This window comes from Octopus sinensis, linkage group LG9 (genome assembly GCF_006345805.1).
Source record: "Octopus sinensis linkage group LG9, ASM634580v1, whole genome shotgun sequence".
Classification (NCBI taxonomy): domain Eukaryota; kingdom Metazoa; phylum Mollusca; class Cephalopoda; order Octopoda; family Octopodidae; genus Octopus; species Octopus sinensis.
Genome location: NC_043005.1, coordinates 10,805,424 through 10,830,589, shown reverse-complemented (window position 1 = coordinate 10,830,589; position 25,166 = coordinate 10,805,424). Strand labels below are relative to the sequence as shown.

At 35.0% G+C, this 25,166-nt stretch overlaps 1 protein-coding gene across 11 annotated transcripts in view; it reads right to left on the bottom strand.

Annotated features, from left to right (window-relative positions):
- The window catches only part of LOC115215626 (tyrosine-protein phosphatase Lar), a 535,158-nt gene that overhangs the window by 128,642 nt on the left and 381,350 nt on the right, over window positions 1-25,166 (bottom strand). For 9 of the 11 annotated variants that reach the window (XM_036505764.1, XM_036505770.1, XM_036505766.1 and 6 more), the window contains one exon: window positions 20,793-20,807. The exons of the other annotated variants lie outside the window; for them this stretch is intronic. In XM_036505764.1, coding sequence (XP_036361657.1) covers window positions 20,793-20,807 — 15 coding nt within the window. The remainder of the gene's footprint in view (window positions 1-20,792; window positions 20,808-25,166) is intronic. 11 annotated transcript variants of the gene reach the window in all.

Genomic DNA, 25,166 nt, shown 5'->3' with positions numbered 1-25,166 from the left:
AGAAGCCACTTGCAGGAAATGAGATCGAACCTGACACCAAGTGATTCCTATAATCATATTTGTTTCAAAAATGAGCAGTGAGAAATTTTCTTTTGGAGTGGCTGTGTGGTAAGTAGCTTGTTTACCAACCACATGGTTCCGGGTTCAGTTCCACTGCATGGCACCTTGGGCAAGTGTCTTCTGCTATAGCCCCGGGCCGACTAAAGCCTTGTGAGTGGATTTGGTAGATGGAAACAGAAAGAAGCCCGTCGTATATATGTATATATATATATGTGCATGTTTGTGTGTCTGTGTTTGTCCCATCCAACATCGCTTGACAACCGATGCTGGTGTGTTTATGTCCCCTGTCACTTAGCGGTTCGGCAAAAAGAGACCGATAGAATAAGTACTGGGCTTACAAAGAATAAGTCCCGGGGTCGAGTTGCTCGATTAAAGGCGGTGCTCCAGCATGGCCGCAGTCAAATGACTGAAACAAGTAGAAGAGTATTACAAATAAAACCCCGATAAGCAAATATTGCTGCTACTGCTACTACTACTGCTGCTAAACTTAGGGGAAGGAATACTATGACTATGATACATAATAAAACATAATAAATAACTGAGAAGACATAAAACTCTGAAGAGAGCCAGAACTTACATCAAGGAATAATAAATTCTATAAGATTAGCTAGTTGATCTAGTTAATCTCAGACAACAAAGGATTACATTGACCATTCCAAATATGACAGCAGACAAAGAACATCAATGATATAATCCAGTATATGAATACATTCATGGAATTCTTTAACACATTAGAAGTGCATTTATTTACAGAGAGAGAGAGAGAGTAAAAACAATGTGAGAAATACATATATTCAGAGCAAAGAATAATCTTTTGTTCTAAAGTGAAGGAAGATGTATGGCTGAGTGGTTAAAGAATTCATTTCATGACTATGTGGTTCAACATTTAATCTCATTGCATCTTGAGAGCCTCTGGTTCACCAATACATGGTGAGTTTAATTAGGCAAATAGACATTGAGCATGTATATATATATATATATATACACATATATGTTTGTGCATAACATTGTATACATATATTACATTAACAAAAATATAAACATCAAGAAAAACTAAAAAAAAAACTAGTGCTTTACCAAATCTCTTAAGATATCTGTTTGGCAGAGTTACACACTCTCTTTCCATTTACCATTGGAAAACAATGACCAACAATGGTATTGTTCTCTAACTGCACTATAAGATACATTGAGCGTAGTCATTTGCAATAACCATTTCTATAACAGATCACATGACCCAGATTGAATCTTTTCATAACCTTACAGATTCCAGTTCTGTGATGACATCTTAGTTGTATACTTACGTTTGAACCAACCAACCAACCAACCAACCAACCTCAATTCCAGTCTCTAAGCAAATGTGTGAAATGTATGCAACTCTAGAGAGGGGGGCTTTCAAATAAAAATGACCAAACTTGTGAAATATGAAACAAGCTGTTCTGATACATGCTGCTTTGACATAAGCTTTTAAGTACAAACTGATGTTTCAAACTTTAACCCTTTTGATACCAACCCAGCGAAAACCGCCTCTGGCTCTGTAGTACAAATGTCTTGTTTTCATAAGTTCTGAATTAAAATCTTCCACCAAACCTTAGTCACAATTTATGTTCCCAACACTAGTTGAATGATAACTAAGTTGTTTTACTAAATTCTTTGTTATATTTAAAATTAATTGATTGAAACACAGAGCATCTCAAAATAAATACAATAACAAAAGGGTTAAGATTATTTTAACCGGCCAATCTAGTATCTGGTTAGTGTTATCAGTCAGACAGTTCGCATATCCTTTAGTATACCAGTTTGTTATCATGTATGCTACAAAGGATTTGTATGAATGCTCAACCAATTCTGCCACACACCTACAGTTTAATTACACAGTAGTCTTATTACTGGGCAACTATTATCACCAATTATTTAATTGTATTATAGGTGAAAGATGTAAATATAATAGAGTAAATAATAATAGCAAGCATTATTATCAACTGATAATTGTATAGAGAAAACAATGGTTATATAAATATCATTGCTGTTTTGGCAGCCAGATGTATGTATATATAATCAAAGAAAAAATAAATACTTAATTAACCCACTTCAATATACATCTTAACGATAAAATTAGATAAAAGGGCAATGAAAAGTGTTGGTCTCCTATTTACTAGACTAAAGGCCAATAGAGATTGAATTTATAAGCAGCAACACTATACAAATATTACCAATCACAATTTAATATCCAGAAAAGCAATATTGTCTGATTACTTCTTGAAACCATTCTTGTCATTATTCTTTCATTCATCCTGAATTCTTTAATTCTCTCCATTTCCTGATGTTTTAAGAAGTGTACCGAAAATAGATATTTTAAAACATACTGTATTATGTACATTCCTCTCATTTGGGAGTGGAAGCTATTTACATCTACTACTGCTACAACCACCTGCAAATATCAACTCCCTAACATGCCCCACAACTCTTTAATTTATTCCTTAAGTCTTCATATGATCTTATTTATAAAACGTTGCATCAATTAAAAATCAATTAATGTGTTGAAAATGTTAGTTTTAAGCTGGAGAAACAAACCTTCCCCAGAATTAAGAGATAATTATTCAATGTAATGAGAATAAATAAAACTCATTTCTTTGTAGTTCAGATCAGAAAACAAAAGTAAATTTTGTACATAGGCAGGTATGAATTTATTGATTTATCATGTAAGTGTAGAAATATGGGAGGCATTATTTGCCTGTGTGGGAATGACTATTGTCAAGCCTAGAATTTTAGAATTAAATAGCTATTTATTTCATTCTTTAGTTTTCTGGTTGAAAGAACATGTGAAAGAAGGATTTTCAACAGCTGAAAAGCAATTAATCTATTTGTTTGGACAGGGAATAAAATATCTGGTTAAATATGCTCTATAGAATTTCATACCTTTAAAAAAAAAACTCCTTTTTCCCAGAACTTTCATTATATGCTTACATTTTAAAGCTTAAGCATTTAAAATGGCCATATCTGGCAAAAATATTCTACATGTTGAATGTTCAAACTGGCCAGATCTGACATCTTGCACCTATCCTAGAATGTCATTTTGAACATAAACAATCACATCATTAAAATCTCTGGGTTACAAAATGATGCAGGATAAACAAAACGATGAGAATACATACACATTACAGCCGACAGGATAGTCTGAACACTAAAGAGTTAAAGCAAAAAAGCTATAAAACTGGAGTAAAAAAAATATACCGTAATATTTCTAAAGTTCTATTCAAATGTGTCTAAACAGTTGTTTTTCTCTAGAAATAAATTCGAATTAAGCAGCAGTGAAATAACTATAATGCATTTTTTTATGTTGAAAGAAAATGATACGTGGATAAGGACTAAAAAGTAAAAGAAGAGTAGCAGCAAATTTGGGGATTAAAATAATTTGTGCCAGTTCCCACCTGGCATTCATCATCATCATCATCATCATCATCGTTTAGCGTCCGCTTTCCATGCTAGCATGGGTTGGACGGTTCAACTGGGGTCTGGGAAGCCAGAAGGCTGCACCAGGCCAGTCAGATCTGGCAGTGTTTCTACAGCTGGATGCCCTTCCTAATGCCAACCACTTCTAAAATATGTCTTTATAAAAATATATTCTTCAATCGACCTGAGTTTAACTCCTGTGATCACACCAACCTGCTTGAAATGATTTCTAGTTCAACTTGAGTGTTCATGTTTAAATTAAAACCTTTTACCATAAATTTATATAAAACCCTATAATTAAGATTGTACTCCAGGCACCAACTTAACTATGGCAAAGTTAATTATTTTACTAAATTCCCAGCAGATTCTTGATTATTTTCAAAATTAATTGAAATCTGTATTTCCTAAGAAATATGGTCATGAAAGGGTTATTCCTAAGAATAAATAAATTTATGAATTATAGAATATGCATTGAGGCATTTTAGTACGTTTATGAATTTGTTGAATAAGATTCCCAATGTAAAACTGTATGTTGAAACAGATGTTGTTATGTTCCAGGATGGTCTATATTTTTTTTCCTTGACAATATATACACGCATTATATATTTATTATTCACTTGTTTACTGTTTTTTAATGTTTTGGGAGAAATGAATAGTGCAGATATTTATAGAAAATAATTAGCCGCAGGATTAATTAAGGGAGAATATAAAATTTATAACTATAAATAAGATAGGCGTTCTTATACAATGTTAGAAAATGCTTAGAATAAAAAAAAAGACACTGATGTTAAATGAAAGACAGAGAACAGGGGGGGGGGAGAAGAAACAAAAGGAAACGGTACAATATTATTTCCAACAATCAAACAACATTACTTCCTCTTATTTGCTCATTCCCAAAGGGCAAAGCTCAAAAAGATAGATTTTTACACTCCTCACAAATGACCATAACAGACTCTCTTACTAACTGTTGCTAACACACAGCATCAGAATTGGATAGTTGTTACTAGGAGTATCTACTTGTAAAATTCGAATTACTAAGAACAGCAACACTATTAATTTCTAACTTAGGCACAAAGACATACATTTTTTCTTTTTTTTCTTTTTTTCCTGTTGTTAAGGAATATAATCAGTTAAATCAAACCCAATTCTTTGCTGGTACTTAAAATAAAATAAAAGATAAACTTTACTCTAAAGAAACTAATCTCAGAATGTAAGGACATATCTATCTGCAGGTTAAGAAATATGACACTCTACAAGTTCAAACATCCACTTTATGTAAAAACAATATAAGAAAAGAACTGCCAAATATGGGCATCTGGAGGATAAAAATATCTGGTGTATGGCCAGTGAGATGGATTTGTTTTCAATCCTGAATGAGTCCTAATCCACCAACCAGTGTAACTCTACCACATGGCCCTAGAGTAGACTTAGTGGAGTCAACTCCACACTAAATTCTTGGTCTAAAGATAACCACCCACTTCCTCTAAGCAGTCATGAAAGCCCAAGAAAAGATAATGACTAATGCACTTTTGGCCAAGACACGGAAAAGGCTTTCTATTCACTAAAGAAATATTGATTTCAAATATTGGGACAAGGCTATCGATTCTGGGGAGGGGATAAGACAATTACATCAACCCCAGTATTCAACTGGTACTTATTTTATCGACCCTGAAAGGATGAAAGGCAAAGTCAACCTCTGAAAATTGTGAACTCAAAATGTAAAAATGAACAAAATGCTGCTAAGAATTTCGCCCAATGTGCTAATAATTCTGCCAACTCATCCATCACCTTATTCACCAACGAAATACTGAGCAGACACACTGATTGAAATGTTCTAAGGCTTTCTTGTTTCTTTTTTCTTTTTGACACAATATATTTTATACTATATTATCCATTGTGTCCTTTCCTTTTAAAGACAGTAAGGTGTTTCATATTTCTAGCAAGTAACTTTGTGGAGAAAAAGTTTGGTTAACTCCTAACAGTTTCACTATATCATCTGTCATTTAGCTGAGGACTTGGCCACATTGCATTTCGCTCTGGATTCTATGGATTCAAGTAGCATATACTCAATTGCTTTCTTTATCAACATTGTGTCCCAAATGATGAGAGCATTTCTTGACTGTTAACTACCTTAGAGTGATGAAACTCCTGCCTACAGTGACATTCGAAACAGTTCGCTGATAAAACCTGAGAAAACTCATGAAGATAACTAAGTCTTAATCTAACATAAACTGCATACCGTATGTAGTACAATTTCTAGATAAGGTACTTTATACCACCATGTACTGTAGGTGATTAAACAGCTTAGCATCAAGAAGGGCATCCAGCCATGAAAAATATGTCTCAGCCAACCCATGCCAATGAATAAAAAAGCAAACATAATACTGATGATAAGGATGCATATCTATGAATTTGTAGAATTAAAAAAGATCTGAATTTTTCTGAGCACAAAAGTACACAAGAACCTTGCAGGTTCTTGTGTACTTTTGTACAGCCATGTTACTAAAAAAAGTCCCCTATCTCAAAGCCACAAGAACAGGTTTGCTTTCAGTTGACCTGCTTAATCGGTTCTTTAAAACAATACTTCTGAAGAAATTAAAGTAACAACTATTATGAGTTTTACGATTATTGAGAATGGTGTATATATAATACTAGCAGTATCGCCCGGTGTTGCTCGGGTTTGTAAGGGAAATAACTATATAAGCATTTTTAGAGATGTAAAGTATAATAGCCATCTCAATATGGTTAACCACAAAGGGTGGGTGGGTTACTGTAGCTTTTTACGTTCTGAGATTTAATAATAAATTTTTAGAGGGTTACTTCCCTTATATATGCCAAAAATGCATTAAAAATGGGAAAAATTGATGGTAAATTTTTTTTTAAATCGTAGACTCATCGTAGACGTGCGCTAATACCCAGAAAGGCTCGATATGAATCACGACTATAAGATACCCGGTTTTGGTTACACTGCACCGCAAAATGTGGGAGTAGTTAGGAATCTAAATCGTAGGAGACAGACAGCACACAACCTCTCTTTTATATATATAGATATATGACCAGGTCTAACTGAACTAAACTCACTGTTCACAACAGACAGCTCTAACTAGCACTTCGGAAGAGATCTTTTAGTCACTGCTAACTGCTCATAAATAAGAATCACTTTAGTAACTAATTGTTCTTTTTCTGTCACCATCACCATGGTTACTGCAACTACAACTGTTGCTGCACTATTTTCAGTAATTTGAAAACATTGCTCTGAAATTTGCTTTTTACATGTGTATACAGTATAGTAAAGGCCTTCAAACGACTCAAACACATACCTACCTAATTAGCATCTTTGTCAAGATGTACATAAGAAAAGCTGCTAGATCGAAATTGAATTTTTTTTTTCTTTACATTAACATATATATTATATGTTTGTTAATGGATAGAATGGATAAGCCCAAAAGACTAAATATCACTAAAGTAGTTGTTTAATCTCGAGTCAGCTTTGACTGAGCAGATCTAAGATCAATAACTTCCATGCTTTAAATGCAGAGGGATGAAAAACACATTTAACATGCTTTCACAAGAATATATGCCTACAAGGAATACAGTATGGTTATTTTGTTGGGTTTTTTTTTTGTTGTTTTTTTTTTTATCTATGGTTACAAATTATGCATCACAATCCAGTGTGAATGATTTTGAAATCTGCAGCATTCATGTTACAATAGAGAATGTACATAGTCTGTTCAGATGACGCAAACACAGTGGGAACATACTCAGTGAATATGGGTATTTTAGATTCTAGTGGTGTAAGCACATTACGGCACCAAGTTGGGACTTGAAACTGAGAAAGATAGTGTAGCTATTTTTGAAGTAGGATTAGAAGAGATAGCCTTTATGCTGTCATTGTAATACCATGTATTCAGAAAGATACAAAGGACAATAACTATGGTGATGCTGTTGTTTATATCCAGGTTAGAAAATGTATTATTAAAGACATTCCAGATGTTTTCTCATGGATATGTGGACCTACGTTATATAATGTGTCCTTTTTGGGTTTTTTAAATGACAGGGTGTAATTTGAGAGAGGTGTATAGCTGCTATTTCTAGCAGATCGAATGACTAAGGTTGAGGGCTCCATGGAGATTTTGAATTAACAGATCTAAGAAAAAAAAAAGAAACCAGTAAGAGGGAAGAAGCAATAGTAAAAAGAAATGTAGAAAATCTTATGCTTCATTGTAAATGAGAGAAGTGAAATAAGGTGATTAGTTTGGCCTGACATTGCTGATCATATTCTAAAAGAAATGGAACCAATATTTGTTTATGTAATGCAAACTGGTCGAAGAAAGTGTAGGCCAGTCAGTGAATATGATACGAAGAACAAAATAACAGACCAGCTTCATGCAAGCAAAGGTATTTAACTGTTTTGATACCACAACTGAGAACACTTCTAGCTTTATGATACAAAGCTACTTTTAAGTTTATATGTTTAAATTAAAACATTCCACCAAACTTTTATGTAAAACCTTTGAAGTCATGTTCCAGATATCAGTTAAAAAAGAAAATGAACAAGTTTTGTTGGCTTACAAAATTCAGCTGAATTCATGATAAATTTCAAAATCAATTGAATGCTTAGTCCACTTCACTAGAATTGTGGAAACAGCTTAAGTAAATAAAATATACTCCAAATATATGTGTGCAAAGCTTAGAATTTACATATATTTAATAATAATAATAATGATAATCCTTTCTACTCTAGGCACAAGGCCTATGGAATGGTTGGTGTTGAGAAGGGTATCCAACCATAAAAACCATGTCAAAACAGATACAGAAGCTTGACGCAGGTTCCTACCTGGCCAGTTCCAGTCAAACCATCTAACCCATGCCAGCATGGAAGGAGGACATTAAATGAATAATAATAATAATAATAATAATAATAATAATAATAGGCACAAGGCCTGAAATTGTGGGGAGCAGGTAGCTGATTACATCAATCCCAGTACATAACTGGTACATATTTCATCGACCTGAAAGGAGTGTCAACCTTGATGAACTTTGAAATCAGAACATGTAAACAGACAAAATGCTTGTCCATTGTGTGACTACAATTCTGCCAGCTTTCCACCTTTAACAATAATCTTACATATAATACAATGCAATGTATGTCCCATCAGTCACACTAGTAGAGGGAAAACTAAAACAGAGTAGGAGTGAGTGACAATCAGAGACACTAAATGTATATAATATTTACTGTAACAATTTCTCACACACAAAGATATATATAAAAGTATGTATGTATGTATATATTTGTCCCCACCCAACATCACTTGACAAACGATGCTTGTGTGTTTGTGTCCCCGTAACTTATCAGTTCGGCAAAAAAGACTGATAGAATAAGTACTAGGCTTACAAAGAATAAGACGATTTACTGTACTAAAGGCGGTGCTCCAGCATGGCCTCCATCAAAATGACTGAAACAAGTAAAAGAATACACACACACACACATATACATATACACTCAAGCATCTTGAGTGTCTTCTATTATATCTCAGGACCAACCAAAGACTTATGATTAGACTTGGCAGACAGAAACTGAAAGAAACCCACCATATGCATGCATGTATGTGTGAGTGTGTGTATGTATTTATGTAGGTAGATATGTTCATGTGCGTATGTAAACACATATTCATATTCAAGGGGTGGATGCTTAAAAGTTGGGTAACAGAAAATACAGGAGGATCAGTTAATTATGATTTTATTCAACATATTCCCCTCTCAGATTCACGCACCTATTGCAGTAGTCCTTCAGTTTTTCTAAGTTTTATAAAAGAACTCAGAAGAATGGGCTTCCAGCCAAGCCTTTCGCAATACCCTTAATCCCAGGAACTTTTCAGCACCCCTGTACAAATATAAAAATACTAGCAGTATTGCCCGGCTTTGTAAAATGGTCACATTTAATTCAAAGCGTTAAAAATGTTATGAAAACAATTGGTATGTGTTCACAAAGTCCAAACGATTAATACGAAAAAACCCTCCAGGCTACATCCCGAAAATTCATTTCTTTGCCGAAGTTCTACAATGTTTACGGCGATTCGTTTTTATATCTTGATTTTTTATTTTTCATGCAATTTATGCATGCTTGCACGTGTGGTGAACATAGTTCACGTAAACAGCTGACTGAGTAACGTTCACTATTCAATGCATGGGATAAGGCCTAAACAAACACATTATCGATTTTTGCACTTGCGAGATGAATTTCGGAACAGAAATAGCGCAGTTCATTTTTCATTCGCCTAAACTTTAAGTGAGCCATTTTTGGTGGTTCTACGATTTGTTGGCTAGGGGGAGATGTGCCGGGAAGTTAAATACACAGACACACAAGTTTAGTTTTATATATATAGATATATTTATATAATCACATACAGGGTGTCCACAAAAACACTCCCTGATTTCATGACACTATGATGATATCTAATGTAATTCAAATATACTGATAACTATGGTCTCCACAGATTTCCAAACAATATTTTCTTTTATTTTCAGGTGACATACCATCTTTGATGTGAACGCAGGGAAATCCAAGCTGGCCATTATATCTGTTTGAAATCAAAGAGTACTTTTGTGGACACTATGTATGTGTATATATATATATTTATATAGTCTATTTTATCCCTCTGTCTTATCTCATGGTGCAATATGAACATTTAAGGTGGTTCATAGAGTCAGGGATTTGACTGCTATTTCGGCATGGTGGTGTCTCTCAGACATCCTTATTTTTAGTTGTAAAAAATTATTACTTTTGTATGGTATTTATTCCCATGCTGGCCACTTGATAATATCGATATTTAAATATCGATATTATCCTTATTTATAAATTTTACATAATTCGTCACTATATTCACTGCGGTGTTTATTTTGACCATATCGTGTTTATGAGGTGGTTGGCGGGCAATTTGAACTGGTATTGTACATACGTGCATATATATGTATGCATGGACGTTCGTATATGTAAGTATAACGTTTGTTCTGTAATATATATATTTGTATTTGTATGCCCATCTGATATATTCAACTGATGAAAGCAGAGCTTATTTGAGGCAAAGCTAGAAATCCAGGATGTTGAATTATTCAGTAATATATTTTTGCTAGTCTATTTTGTCCCTCTGTCTTATCTCATGGTGCGATATGAACATTTAAGGTGGTTCATAGAGTGAGGGATTTGACTGCTATTTCGACATGGTGGTGTCTCTCAGACACCCTTATTTTTAGTTATATATATATGTGCGCAATATTTTCATGTTATAACCATATCTGATTATACAAGTGCTTCAGTTCTGTGTATGTTCACAAATTTATTTGATTGTTGACTTAATGAATGGTTTCTCGCAGTGTTTTGATGCACCAAAGATATGAAAATACTAACAACAACAGTAATTATAATAATAGCATTAGCAACTAGATTTGCGAGATCAGTAGCATTAATAACCAGATTTGAAAAATTCAAGGTATTAATGAGATTTGAGAAATTTGTAGCATTAACCAGTTTTGAGAAATTCGTTGGAGAAATTGGTGGGGGATATGAGAGTTGAACATACTCAGAAAATTGCTCTATTAGGGAGAGCAAGCATTTTGAGACTGGTATTTGCATGTTAATCATTATGGAAAGCAAACCTGTGAGTTCCTTAACAGTAAATTGTTGCCGGCTCTTACAGAATTAGCTAGAGCAAGTGAAATCAAGAGCTCTGAGAAATGAAATGGAAATAATAATAATAATGAGACGGTGAGCTTGGCAGAATCGTTAGCACGCCGGACACAATACTTAGAGGCGTCTTCGTCCGCCTTTTACGGGCCGATGCCAGCGCCACCTCGACTGGCTTCCGTGCCGGTGGCATGTAAAAAGCACCAATCCGACCGTGGCTATGGCCAGCCTCGCCTGGCACCTGTGCGGGTGACACGTAAAAAGCACCCACTACACTCACGGAGTGGTTGGCGTTAGGAAGGGCATCCAGCTGTAGAAACATTGCCAGATAAGACCGGAGCCTGGTGCAGCCTTCTGGCTTCCCAGATCCCCGGTCGAACCATCCAACCCATGCTAGCATGGAGAACGGACATTAAACGATGATGATGATGATGATGAATGATGATAGTTAATAACAATAATAATAATTTCAAGCCATGTATCTGATATCCTAAAACGAAGGTGCTATGTAAAAAGCATTGGTGTGGGTGCTGGTGCCACATAAAAAACACTGGTGTTGATACTATATAAAAGGCACTGGTGACGGTGCTATATAAAAAGCAATCGGTACATTCTGTAAAGTGGTTGGCATTAAGAAGGGAAACCAGCCATAAAAACCAAGCCAAAACAGACTCTGGAACCTGGTGCACACCTCTGGCTTTGCCAGTTCTTGTCAAATCGTGCAAACCATGCCAGCATGGAAAACAGATGTTAAATGATGATGATGATGAGGAGGATTTCTCCCAATAGAGGAACTTGCCACTAATTTTTGAAGAAAGAAACAGTTGATTAACTCTTTAGCATTCCAATTAATTTATCAGATGTAAATAATGTAGCAGCTTGTATCTTCAAGATTTTGAAGATGTAATTGTTTACTTTTAGAATGACATTGTAGGGTGGATGTGAGAGCCTGGATCTGGCCAGTTTCAACATAAAACAACAAGAGTATTGGGACTGGATATGGCAGGTTTAAATGCTAAAGATCAATACATTAGTGCATTACTAGTACATATTTTACTGACAATGGATGGATGAAAGGTAAAATGGGATTTGAACTCAAAATATAAAAGGAAACATATACTACCCTTTACTAATTCTGTCAATAGTAACAATTTCTTTTACATAGATACAAGACACACACACACACACTTGTTTCTTAGACACATATTTCATTGGATCAACCATTATAGTGGACTTTATTTCTGAGGGTGCTGTTATTTTACACATTAGCAGTCAAGTTTTCCTAAAACCACATGCTACCATCTTATAAAAGCAAGGGCATATTGGACAATGCAATACTGCATACAGGAAAAGACAGGTGTTCATGGTTGGAATGTATTTAATTAAAAATCTGTTAGATAAAAACTGAATTGAGACTAGAATGGAAACAAAACTTTAAAATACTTTCCATGTAGTAAGAAAACCTAGATATCAGGAAGGAGTGAGCAGTGCTAACCAACCAACCAACCAACAACTCATAGAAATAGTGATTAATACTAATCTAGCAGTAACCTGTATGTGGGAAGCACTCCGTCGGTTACGACGATGAGGGTTCCGGTTGATCCGAATCAACGGAACAGCCTGCTCGTGAAATTAACGTGTAAGTGGCTGAGCACTCCACAGACACGTGCACCCTTAACGTAGTTCTCGGGGATATACAGCGCGACACAGAGAGTGACAAGCCCGCCCCTTGAAATACAGGTACAACAGAAACAGGAAGTAAGAGTAAGAGAAAGTTGTGGTGAAAGAGTACTGCAGGGATCACCACCATCCCCTACCAGAGCCTTGTGGAGCTTTTAGGTGTTTTCGCTCAATAAACACTCACAACGCCCGGTCTGGGAATCGAAACCGCGATCCTATGACCGTGAGTCCACTGCCCTAACCACTGGGCCATTGCGCTTCCACAACCTGTTTGTACATTAAATGGGGATAACACACAATGCTGACACAGCAGCAAACTATATATATTTGGTGGTGATGGAGAACAAGGTTGACCTAGAAGTAGAGTACCTACAACTAGTAGTAATCAATGGTGACTAAGCAGTAAAATGTATGTATATCTGCTGGTAAAGATCACTGTTGACCTATCAGACTAACGAGCATGTAGAGCTGATGGAGATGGTACTCAAATGTTGATCTAGTAGTAACATATATATACATCAGTGGTAATGGTGACCAATATTAACCTCACAATGGGCTGTGTATACATTTGGTAGTGATGATCCATGTTGTTGACCAAGCAGTAACATGTCTATATATGTGGTGGGGAATGGTCATCAGTGAAGACCTAATGACAACTTGTATACCTAGTAGAGATAAACAAGTGAGAGAATATCTTGCAGAAAGGATAAAAGGTGACTTAACCCTTTAGTATTTAAACCGGCCATATCTGGCCAAAATAGCTAATCTGTTTTATGTTCAAACTGACCAGATCCAGGCTCTCACACCTACCCTACAATGTTATTCTACATTAAGTAATTACACCATCAAGATCTTGAAGATATGAGATAATGCATGATTAATTCAAATCAATGGGAATCAATAAGCATTATGTTTGATAGAATAATCTGAACACTAAAGGGTTAAGTAACCCATGTATCCATGACAGTGCCAACTTTCCTGTAATTTGTATTTCTTGTTCAATGATTATGTACAGTTAACCAGCATACTCATCAGGGATGATCAGGAGTAATCAAGCAATAATCTCTATATCTAATAGGAATGACTAGTGATAATCTAATAGTAACTTTCAAAGAGGTTTTCTGTAGTAACTTCAAGGTAATTTGTATATCTAGCAGAAAAGGTCAAAGGTACCTTAAGATAATTTGCATATTTAGCTGTAAACTACATATCTTATGACCAAAGTTAACTTCAGGTAATATGTGTAACATAGCAAAAGTGTAGAGTAGTGGCTCAGAGCCAGTAAACTTGTAATCATGACCACATAAACTTGTGTTTCCTTATATCACACAGAACCTCAGTATTTTACTGGCACTTAGAACTATTCCCTTCATACTTATAATATGACCAGTAAAACTACACAATGTTTTGAAGTTGGAAAATGTAAAATAACCAAAACAGATTCTACAACATGAGTTCTTATTATGACAACAACAGTAATTGGAGAGGGTTTACTAAGAAATGTGTATGGTAGAATTAGTGGCTAAACAAAATGCCTTGTAATAATAAGTTGTCTTTTCGTCAAATACATTTTCAATCCAAATCCTACTAAGGTGATTGAGTTTCATCCTTCCAAGGTCAATTACAAGTACAATTGAAGACCTGGTGATGTGTGTGTGTGATATAAAAGACTGTACTCTCCTCAAAATCGTATGGTTTTGTGCCAATCTTAGAAAGCCTCATTATTATTAGTATGAAAAATATGTTAGAAACTAGTACTGGATTGACTCAAAAGATGTCAAAATAATTCCTATCTGCATGTCACTATTGGTTATCCTCCAAACTGGCCAGACTGAGCAAACTTGTGATCGAAAGTAAGCCAGTTATAACATCCCTGCCTTCTTTAGGGATCTGGGATAATTTTTTCTAATGTCTTTGCCCCACTTTTTAAGGCAACAGAGGTGGAATCAGAGGGTAATTTTGTTCAGTAACAGAAGCTCAATGAGTTGAAATTGGATATAAAATGTCTCAGAAGAGACTAATGTTTAGTAAAGAGTTTAAAATTAAGAGTTCAGTATTTGTTATCGGAAAACCCAGTAACATGGACAACACTGTTGAATAACAGAGGAAACTTGTACAGCCAAATACACTTAAATAGCATTTGGTGGTTTCATAAATTAAATTCAGTGTAAGCAAGACTACTACTCCTAAATTGGTTGTATTACTGACAAAATCATACCAAAGTCATTAAAATCAAAACACCGAAGATACAAAGGGGGGAAATTTTTTGAAAAAAAGTTTCTTTTTGTCTATGCTTCACATTAAAAAATATAGATAATATTAACTCTTATAATAATTTACTCAAGACTGCCTCTGGTTCTATGAGATTTTCTCATAAGAAAATGAAAGCTTTCCTCATGACTTTATTTAAAAACCCTTTAAGTTGTTTCAAATGTCAGCTTATTAAGGAAAAAGTTAGTTATCCCTTCAAATTTTTAATTATTAAAAAAATTAATCAAAATACACAGACAAGTATTTTATAAGAAATAGGGTCACAGAAAGGTTAAAAATTGGTAAAATCCCACAGTGAGTGAGATGACTATCAAAACTATTCAATTAAATAACAGGAATGTTTCCAGTCCAATAGTGGAACACTGACTCAATAAGTTATATCAACACCTATATTCACTGAATTAGTTGAAACTTTCATCTTAAGATTATTAAACAACCACAGGTAGTAATTAGAAAGAAGTGAAATTACAACAATCTATTTTCTTTCCTTTTTTTCCCCCCTAGTTCATTAACATAATAAATTCCAATAGACATTTGTTAAAAATATATGAAATTCTGAAAAAGGATGTCAGCAATGTTTCTGATTAATAACACCCTAAAGTAAGCAAACTATAACACAGAATAAGTACAAGAGCAAATAGTTAAGCATTTGTATATACATAAGAGCATAAAGAACACAACAAATATATATAAGCAGAAGACACAGTTTCAAATACTGAAAATAACAATAGCTTAGAGAATTGACAGTAAGCTAAGAGCCATAGGCACTGACTGTGGATTTGAAGTTTTCTATTTCAGCTAATTGATGTGTGTGTGGGGGGTGGGAGAGAAGAAATTATTTTGTAGGTGTTACGTGATCAACCAGACTATCAGATGTTGTTACACATCGCTGGTTACAATGCTTTTGCTGCATTTTAGCCTTTGAATGACACCACTCCGCTGGCTGTGCGAGCAGGTCAACATTCCCCACTTGATCAAAAGGAGGACTAAAGCAATGTGAAATAAAGTATTTTGCTCAAGAACACAACACGCTGCCCAGTCTGGGAATCGAACCCATGATCTAGCAATCATGAGAGCGATAGCCTAACCACTAGGCCGCGTGCCTTCACATTTTGCAGATATAGTCTAAATCAATTAGCCAATATTCATGTAGAAATAAATTAACTTTTGACACATAGGACAAAATGACTGCCTTATTTGAAAGTAAATAGTACAGACCATCAAGATATAGAAGAGCCGTGGTCAGCTATCATTTAGCTGAAGAGGATTCTCCATAACTAAAACAGTAGATAGGTGCAAAACAACAAACCGAATTTGGATACAAACAGGTTTATGGTTTAATCTTCTGCTAAAGATATAATTCTTAAGGTATAATATGGCTAAGGTATCATCTAACATCCAATTTATGAACAAACCAATCACTGATCAGAACAGTCATCTTATATTTTAAATAATCTTTACAGACAAAACATAGGCTTAGAAATTGTTATTTCTCTGTTATTAATATTTCTTCCCCCCCCACTTCATTATTATTGTTATTATTATCATCACCTTCTTCTTTCCTCTCATCATACTGTTGTCTTTATCTCTTCCTTTATCTTTTCCTTATTTCAGTCATTAGACTGCGGCCATGCAGGGGCACTGTTCTCAGTCGAATGAATTTACCTCGGTACTCATTTCTTTTCTTAAAGCCTAGTACTTATTCTATCAGTCTCTTTTGCTAAACTACTGCTATGGGGACATAAACACACCAACACCGGTTGTCAAGCATTAGTAGGGAGGGGGAAACAAACACATATACATACAAAGGGCTTCTTTCAGTTTCCATCTGCCAAATCCACTCACAAGACTTTGGCTAGCCCAAGGCTATAGTAAAAAAACACTTGCCCAAGGTGGCACACAGTTGGATTGAGCCTAGAATCAAGTGGTTGGCAAGCAAATTTCTTACCACACTGCCATACCTTCTATGCCTTTTTTTCTGAGAAAACAAATGGTATAAACATAGAGCTACACAAAAAAGGGTGGAGTTACTAGCCCAGCACAGCCATAAGCAAATAGTTGAACGCAAGATGGTACTCATATTCTACTACATATTTCAGGAGAAAATAATTAGTTCTTAGAGAGAAAACATAAGGACATGACATAATTCTATCTCTTGAACCATTTCTACAGTCTCTGCTTTCCTGAAATTGGCAAACTATGTGGTGTCCTGTACTCACGTATATATATTTATATATGCATGTATATATACATGTAGATGTAGGTACGTACATATATGTATGTATGTATGCATATATTTTATTTATTACACTATTGTATGACTGAGCGCCCTCGCATCGTTTCGTTTCGTTTCCTCCAAGTAAGTTTATATATATATATATATATATATATACACACACACATACACACAAACACACACACACACATTATACCATTCAACTAACTAATGTTATCATCACCTCTACTGCCATTATCACCTTTCTTTCAGAACAGTTCATAGAAATCAATAAATTCAAATTGCTGTGAGGAGTGATCTTATCAAAGTTTCCTGGGAATTCTCCCTTGGACTGAGAGTTATCAATGCGGAACATGAGTAGTCCATAGCATCTAAACTGAACCTTGGATTTCTCTCAGATTAACAATTACCCATGCACTTCCTTCAATCACTAAATTCTACAACCCCATCTTAAACATTAACAATACTAATCTAGTCCCTATGACTCACTGTACCACAGCCTAGGAGGGATTAAAACAACTCCAGGTTTTAAAACTAAAATTTGTAAAGGGGAAAAAATACATTGCACCTAATCAAGGGTAATAGATTTAACCCTTTAATGTTCAGATTACTCTGTTAAATGTAATACTTTTTCACTCAAATTGTTTTGAATTAATCATTTATTATATTATAGCTCTGAGGTTTCAATGACTTGATAGTTTATTTTTAGAATGTCAATGTAGGTTAGGTGTGAGAGGCTAGATCTGGCTAGTTTGAATATAAAACATGTAGAATATTTGGGCCGGATATGGCCGGTTTAAACACTAAAGGGTTAAATCCCCAGTTAGTGGAGACATGACTTATATGCATCAGTAATACTTTGCTTGCTGTCAAAGATGCTTCCAAGGTTTCTGAAACACAGTGCCCAATCACAAGCAAGTTTGGAAGTCCCTGTAACCACGGTACAGCTACTCTGAGCTGATGGGAAGCATGCTCAATTGTAAAGAGATGCTGAGGCTGCAGCCTAGCATGACATCTCTCAGGAAGAGAATGGTCATTAACCCTTTCGTTACCGTATTTATTTTGAGATGCTCTGTGTTTCATTCAATTAATTTTAAATATAACAAAGACTTTAATAAAAGAACTTGGTTATCATTAAGCTAGTGTTGGGAACATAAACTGTGACTAAGGTTTGGTGGAAGATTTTAATTCAATACTTATGAAAGTAAGAAATCCGTACTACAGAGCCAGAGCCGGTTTTGGCCAGGTTGGTATCAAAAGCGTTAAAGGTATTTGAATGTCTAGGTAGAATTTGAACCCACAATGCCAAGAGCTGGAACAGATACAGCAAAATTCTTCATCTGCTGCTCTATGACAATTAGCCCAAAACACTGACCTGATCTAGTACTTCGTTTATTAACTCTGGAAGGATGAAAGTTGAAGCTGACCTCATATCTCTCTTTACTCTTTTACTTGTTTCAGTCATTTGACAGCGGCCATGCTGGAGCACCGCCTTTAGTCGAGCAAATCGACCCCGGGATTTATTCTTTGTAAGCCCAGTACTTATTCTATCGGTCTCTTTTTGCTGAACCGCTAAGTGACAGGGACGTAAACACACCAGCATCGGTTGTCAAGCAAGGCTAGGGGGACAAACACACATACACACACATATATATATATATATATATATACATATATATGACAGGCTTCTTTCAGTTTCCGTCTACCAAATCCACTCACAAGGCATTGGTCGGCCTGGGGCTATAGCAGAAGACACTTGCCCAAGATGCCACGCAGTGGGACTGAACCTGGAACCATGTGGTTGGTTAGCAAGCTACTAACCACACAGCCACTCCTGCGTCTATCTATCTATATTTATTTATTCATATACTTTATTACACACACATACACGATCATAAGTTTTAACATCTGCTTTACATGTTTCAGATGAGAGTAGGTTGAAGCAGATAGCTGGATGACTTCCTTGGTACAAAGCTTCACTTGTTTCCAAGTATGGTAATCTCCCAGTCTATCAAACAACACACTGCTTGGATGCAGTTATGTGGATAACTGGAAACAAACAACACTCTTTAAATAAGCCTTTTGCTAACAAAGATTGTGTCACACTTCATATATTTACGGGGAAACTGCAAGCAAATGACAACCATCATTATGAACAGTAAGGTGACTGAATCATGGACAGAGGAAAAGAAGAATTTTTTTTTCTCTTTTGAGAACTGCCTAATATTGCAAACAGCATTTACATTTCTTAATGAAATAGCTACTTCACAGTAACTATTCAGTAGAAATAAAACCTTTGGCCAAACACAATCTGGCTTGGAAGGTGATACTATGATGTCTGCTGTGACATAATGATTACCTTAAAGAAAAAGAGAAATCTAGAAGGCATCAACTCACACAATGTGAAGATTGTTATAACAATGATCACAATGTGAACCTTTTTGTTGAAGGAAAAGATATTTTGAACAAATAAATAGAAACTTAATCCTGCAGTTTTAATCCTAAGTCTTACATCAACAATACTTCATCAAATATCTTAATATTTTAAGAAGATACCCCTAAAATATATTATCCATGTGTTCAACAGTAAAATAACTGTTCCAATATATAACATGGGTGTCTGGAACATGATTCAGTAAAAAGTTTCTCTATAAAATTGATAGAAATGTAAGCATTTAAAAGATGGTCTTTTGATCAAAAAGGTGAAACTTCTTTTCATTCTACATCTGTAACTAAGTCTTCCCAAAGTATATCTACAGAAGACTAATCTAATTATGATATCCATCCATCATCATCATTTTGTGTCCATTTATATCCAGTATAGCTTTAGGAAAACAAAAGATAAGAAATGGGATTTAGTGATAATAAGTAGATCTGTGGAATTCATATGTACTGGCATTTTGTAGTATGTGTCAGATATAATAAGAAGAAAGCTTTCTGATTATTATGTGTGGAAGGATCAGTGGTGCTGGCTTTAGCTTTAGTTCCTGGTGGAACTGAAAAGAATTTAATAAAAATGAAAACAAAAACTGTCTGGAGATGGAGATATATATATATATAAAAGGTGTATTGTAAGTCATGCTGGGCTGCATTTGTGCTGAGAGTTTGATGAAATATGAAGAAACATTAACAGAGAAGATGGAAAATTAAAAGATGGTGGCAGTATACAGCAAATAGGCAGATGTTTAAGAACAAAAGAACCACAAAGACAGTGGTCAATAGCAAATAGCAGCAGCAGTAGTAATAGGGCTGTGATAAAGACATGAAATGGAGGACCACCTGTGGACTTGAAAAGAAGTGGTGGTGATGGTGGTGTTATAAGTAGTAGTAGTAGTAGTAGTAACAGTGGACAGAGTGACCCAGAACAGAACTGAGTCTAAAGCAGAAAACAATGGCAGTTTAAGTACTCACTTTTATTTCTCTGGGCTGGAGGAGGTGACATGAATGGTAAAAAAGAAAAAGTCATGATAAAATGGAAGGGTCCAGTAGAAAGAGAGAGAGAGAGATAGATAGAGGAGAAACAGAGAGAGAGAGAGAGAGAGAGAGAGAGAGAGAAGGGAAAAAACCAGGGTACCTCACAAGACTGGAAAAGTAAACAAAATGAAGAATAAAAGCAAACAAAGGAAAAAAATATTCCAAACTTTGCAAATAATATATGTATGTATGTGTATATGCATATATTAGTATGTGGGCATATGTATGTGTGTGTGTATATTCATGTGTGCGTGTGTGTATATATTCATGTGTGCATGTGTGTACATATATATACACACACATATATGTATATGTGTGTATATGTATGTATACATATACATATACACACACATGTATATATGTGAGTATGTTTGTGTTTGTGTGTGTATGTATATATATATATATATATATATATTAATCACATACACACACAAGAAAGCATGAATCTGTCTGTGCATGCTTGCATTGCTCCATGCATGTATCAAAACACCAGCTTAGTTACGATTAATAAAATGATAATTCAAAAGATAAAATAGTCCTTAGGATTATAAACAATTCAGTATATGACAAAATATTTTTATATTTATATATATATATATATTAAAAACACATATAGTCTTGCTGTGGAATGAATCATAGTGGTGGAGTGGGGTACATCCCAAAAATTCTCATAAAAATGACATAGTTTTGGTTGTGGGGTACATCCCAAAAATTCTCATAAAAATGACATAGTTCTGGTTAACCATCATTAGGATCAGTCTAACCTCACCATTCTAGAGAAACTGCAACTTAGAGCTATATACAAAACATTGTTTAGCTTACAGGTGCAGTAAACTTATTGGCTTATATGTGTTACTTTGATGACAGTTCCAATTTTTAATAACAAAGACGGCATGAAAATTTAAAACAATCCAATATCCCAGACAAGCCCAACCAAACTTCACTATTTAGTAAGCTTATTTTAATGGTGATTGCCCAGTATGGCCACAGCCTTTGGGCTGGAGCGCATAAAAGAATCCCGTGGTCAACTTTTACCTTTCAAATTACGCACCAGTGTACAAGTATTGGGTACAGACAAGGCTATGAGGTTTGGTTTCAATCCACTGTGCACACCTTATGCAAGTAGTGTCTTGGATCAACAAAATCTTTGCAAGAGGAATTCTATAAATGGAAACAGTGTGAAAGCTCATCATAAATGTGTGTAATGTGCGTGTGTGTTTTGTTGTTATATCAGCAGAAGACATAAACATGAATGAGAGAAAACGGTAAGAGGTGATTTCAGACTAAAATACTGAGATGTATTTGTTCTGCCTGTGTTGTTCACACACTCCCTTATCACTCTCACCAAAGTAAATGCAATAAAGCAATGACTGATTTGTTGGAAACATGTTATCAACATAGCTACTGCTCACTAATTGCGTAAAGACCCTCTAATAAGGTGCTCCAGCATGGCTACAGTCAAATATTAAAACCAGTAAAAGAACGAAAGAATATTATGTTAAACTAACAGCCCTTGCAAGTGAAGCAGTGTTATTTAACTGCAGTTTAACTCTAATCTAGCAGGCCGATGATCAGATGCATTCTACCTGCAACAATTTTAATTTTTTAAAAGGTATTTAGAACTACATTATTCAATTTTTTTTTCTTTTTAACCCTTTAGCATTTAGACCGGCCATATCCGGCCAAAAGTATTCTGCCGATTTTATGTTCAAACTGGCCAGATCTGGTCTCTCACACCAGCCCTACAATATCGTTTTAAAAATTAACAGCTACCTCATCAAAATTTCATAGTTAGAAGATAATGCATGATTAGTTAAAAACAATGTGGATGAAAAAGGATTAATTTTGGCAGAATAATGCGAACACTAAAGGGTTAAATTTAAATGATAGGAGATTCGACTGCTATTTCTAACAAGATAAGACCTATATGTTACAATAAATTGCAGTCTCTCTGTTGAATAGTAAGGTTAACATAACTTGATGACCAGTAACAAGAGAAAGATGATATTAACATGATAAACAAACTCAAACACTTGAAGAGAAATTAACTTAACGAGTGTGCAACAAAAGATTGGGTTGTAGAGAATTTATTTTGCATAAGTGTTTTAAATTATCCTCATCCTCATCTTATCTATCTATCTATCTATCGATCTATCTAAGGCGGCGAGCTGGCAGAAACGTTAGCACGCCGGGCGAAATGCGTAGCCGTATTTCGTCTGCCGTTACATTGTGAGTTCAAATTCCGCCGAGGTCGACTTTGCCTTTCATCCTTTCGGGGTCGATAAATTAAGTACCAGTTACGCACTGGAGTCGATGTAATCGACTTAATCCCTATGTCTGTCCCCTTTATATTTAGCCCCTTGTGGGCAATAAAGAAATCTATCTATCTATAAGCATTAGCTGTTTTGAAGCCTAAAGTTGCTTAAATAATTAATTATGTAAACTACAGGAATGTTAAATATTGTGCTCATTACATTACAGCATTGGATGGATAGAGAGGGATAGAGAGAGGAAGAGAGAGAGGAGAGAGAGAGAGAGGAGAGAGAGAAAGAGAACAAAGAGAGAGAGAGAGAGAGTAAACAGACAGAGGAAACAACAAAGAGAATAAGAGAGAGAGAGAACGACTAATAATATAGGTCTATTGTTCCTGGGAAATCTTAATAACCATCTGTTATAATAGGGGGAGAAATGATGGGGGGAAGAGGATACTCGTTTCCATTGATTTCCCTTGGAGTTAGTAATTTCAAGTGTGCAGCATCATAAAAGTTGCTGTGGCAGCTAATTCTTGGTTTGAAGACAAAATCATTAAAATACTCAGGCACCCTCTATTGTTTCTGTAATTAACTTCAATTGATTTTTTTTTTTTTTTAATCCCTTGACCCCATATATGACAAACAAAAAAAAACAAAAAACAAAAAGAAAAATGTAATTAACAAGCAAGCAGCTGAAACAATCTATAAGAAACAAAACCTAGAAGCAGCAGTGGCAACAGTAGTAGCAGTAGTTGTAATCTGTTAAAAACAAATTGAAAAGAAAAACATACCGAAGATGACATAATCTAGTTATTTTTATTTTATAAAAAAAGTACACTACATCTATACAACCTTCTGCCACCATAAAAGATTTCCATATAAACATATATATATATTGCAACCTGAAAATATAAATACCTTACACTATGCATACATATGTCTGTAAATATCTATGTATATATATATATATATATATATCATGTGACCGACCAGTCCATCAGATGTAGTTACACATCACTGGTCACAATGCGTTCGCATTGTTTTAGCCTTCGAATGACGCCACCCCGCTGGCTAAGCGAGGAGGCCAACAGAAGAAAGAGTGGTGAAAGAGTACAGCAGGGTTCGCCACCATCCCCTGCCGGAGCCTCGTGGAGCTTTTAGGTGTTTTCGCTCAATAAACACTCACAACGTCCGGTCTGGGAATTGAAACTGCGATCCTGCGACCGCGAGTCCGCTGCCCTAACCACTAGGCCATTGCGCCTCCACACACACACACATATATATATATATATATATATACATATATATATATATACATATATATATATATACATATATATATATACATAAATAGATAAATAGATAGATACATACATACATACATACGCACAGGCATAGATGTACATACACACAGCACCATTTCAATGGGTACCTCCTTTAACATAATATAGCTCTCATCTCTATAAAATATCCCTCATACATGTTAATATGTTATCAAACAGAACCAACTGTTTGACTCCATACAAATCTAGAAGCAAAACTCATTGAGTCGCTAAAATGTTTCCGAACACAGTAAAAATTGGAATCCTGAAGAATACACAGAAACATAAATACATTTACACACACACACACACATACACACACACACATACATACACAAGGGATATTCTGCATAATAAATTTGAAATCACACACTGTAAATGAACTAAGTCATTCAAAAAATGTGATGGATGAAATAACTGTCTAATTTTTAAAAAAAACAACATTGTTACTTCAGTAAAAAGAAACTAAAACATGCCAACAAAAAAAAAAAAACCTTCTATGAAGGTGATATGCCTTCATAGAAACAACAGCCAAATTTCCTTCAGGCCATACCTAATACCTTGAAAAATTGATAGGCGGATGGTATAATTGCATTGTGTACATTCCGAAAATAAGACGGAATGGCTATTGTTTGAGTGCTTTTGATCATAGGGTCTGCTTAATTACAACCAACTTGAGGCTAAACAATAACTGAAACTGTAAACAAAAGTTGAAAAATAAGTTGTGCAACTGCAAT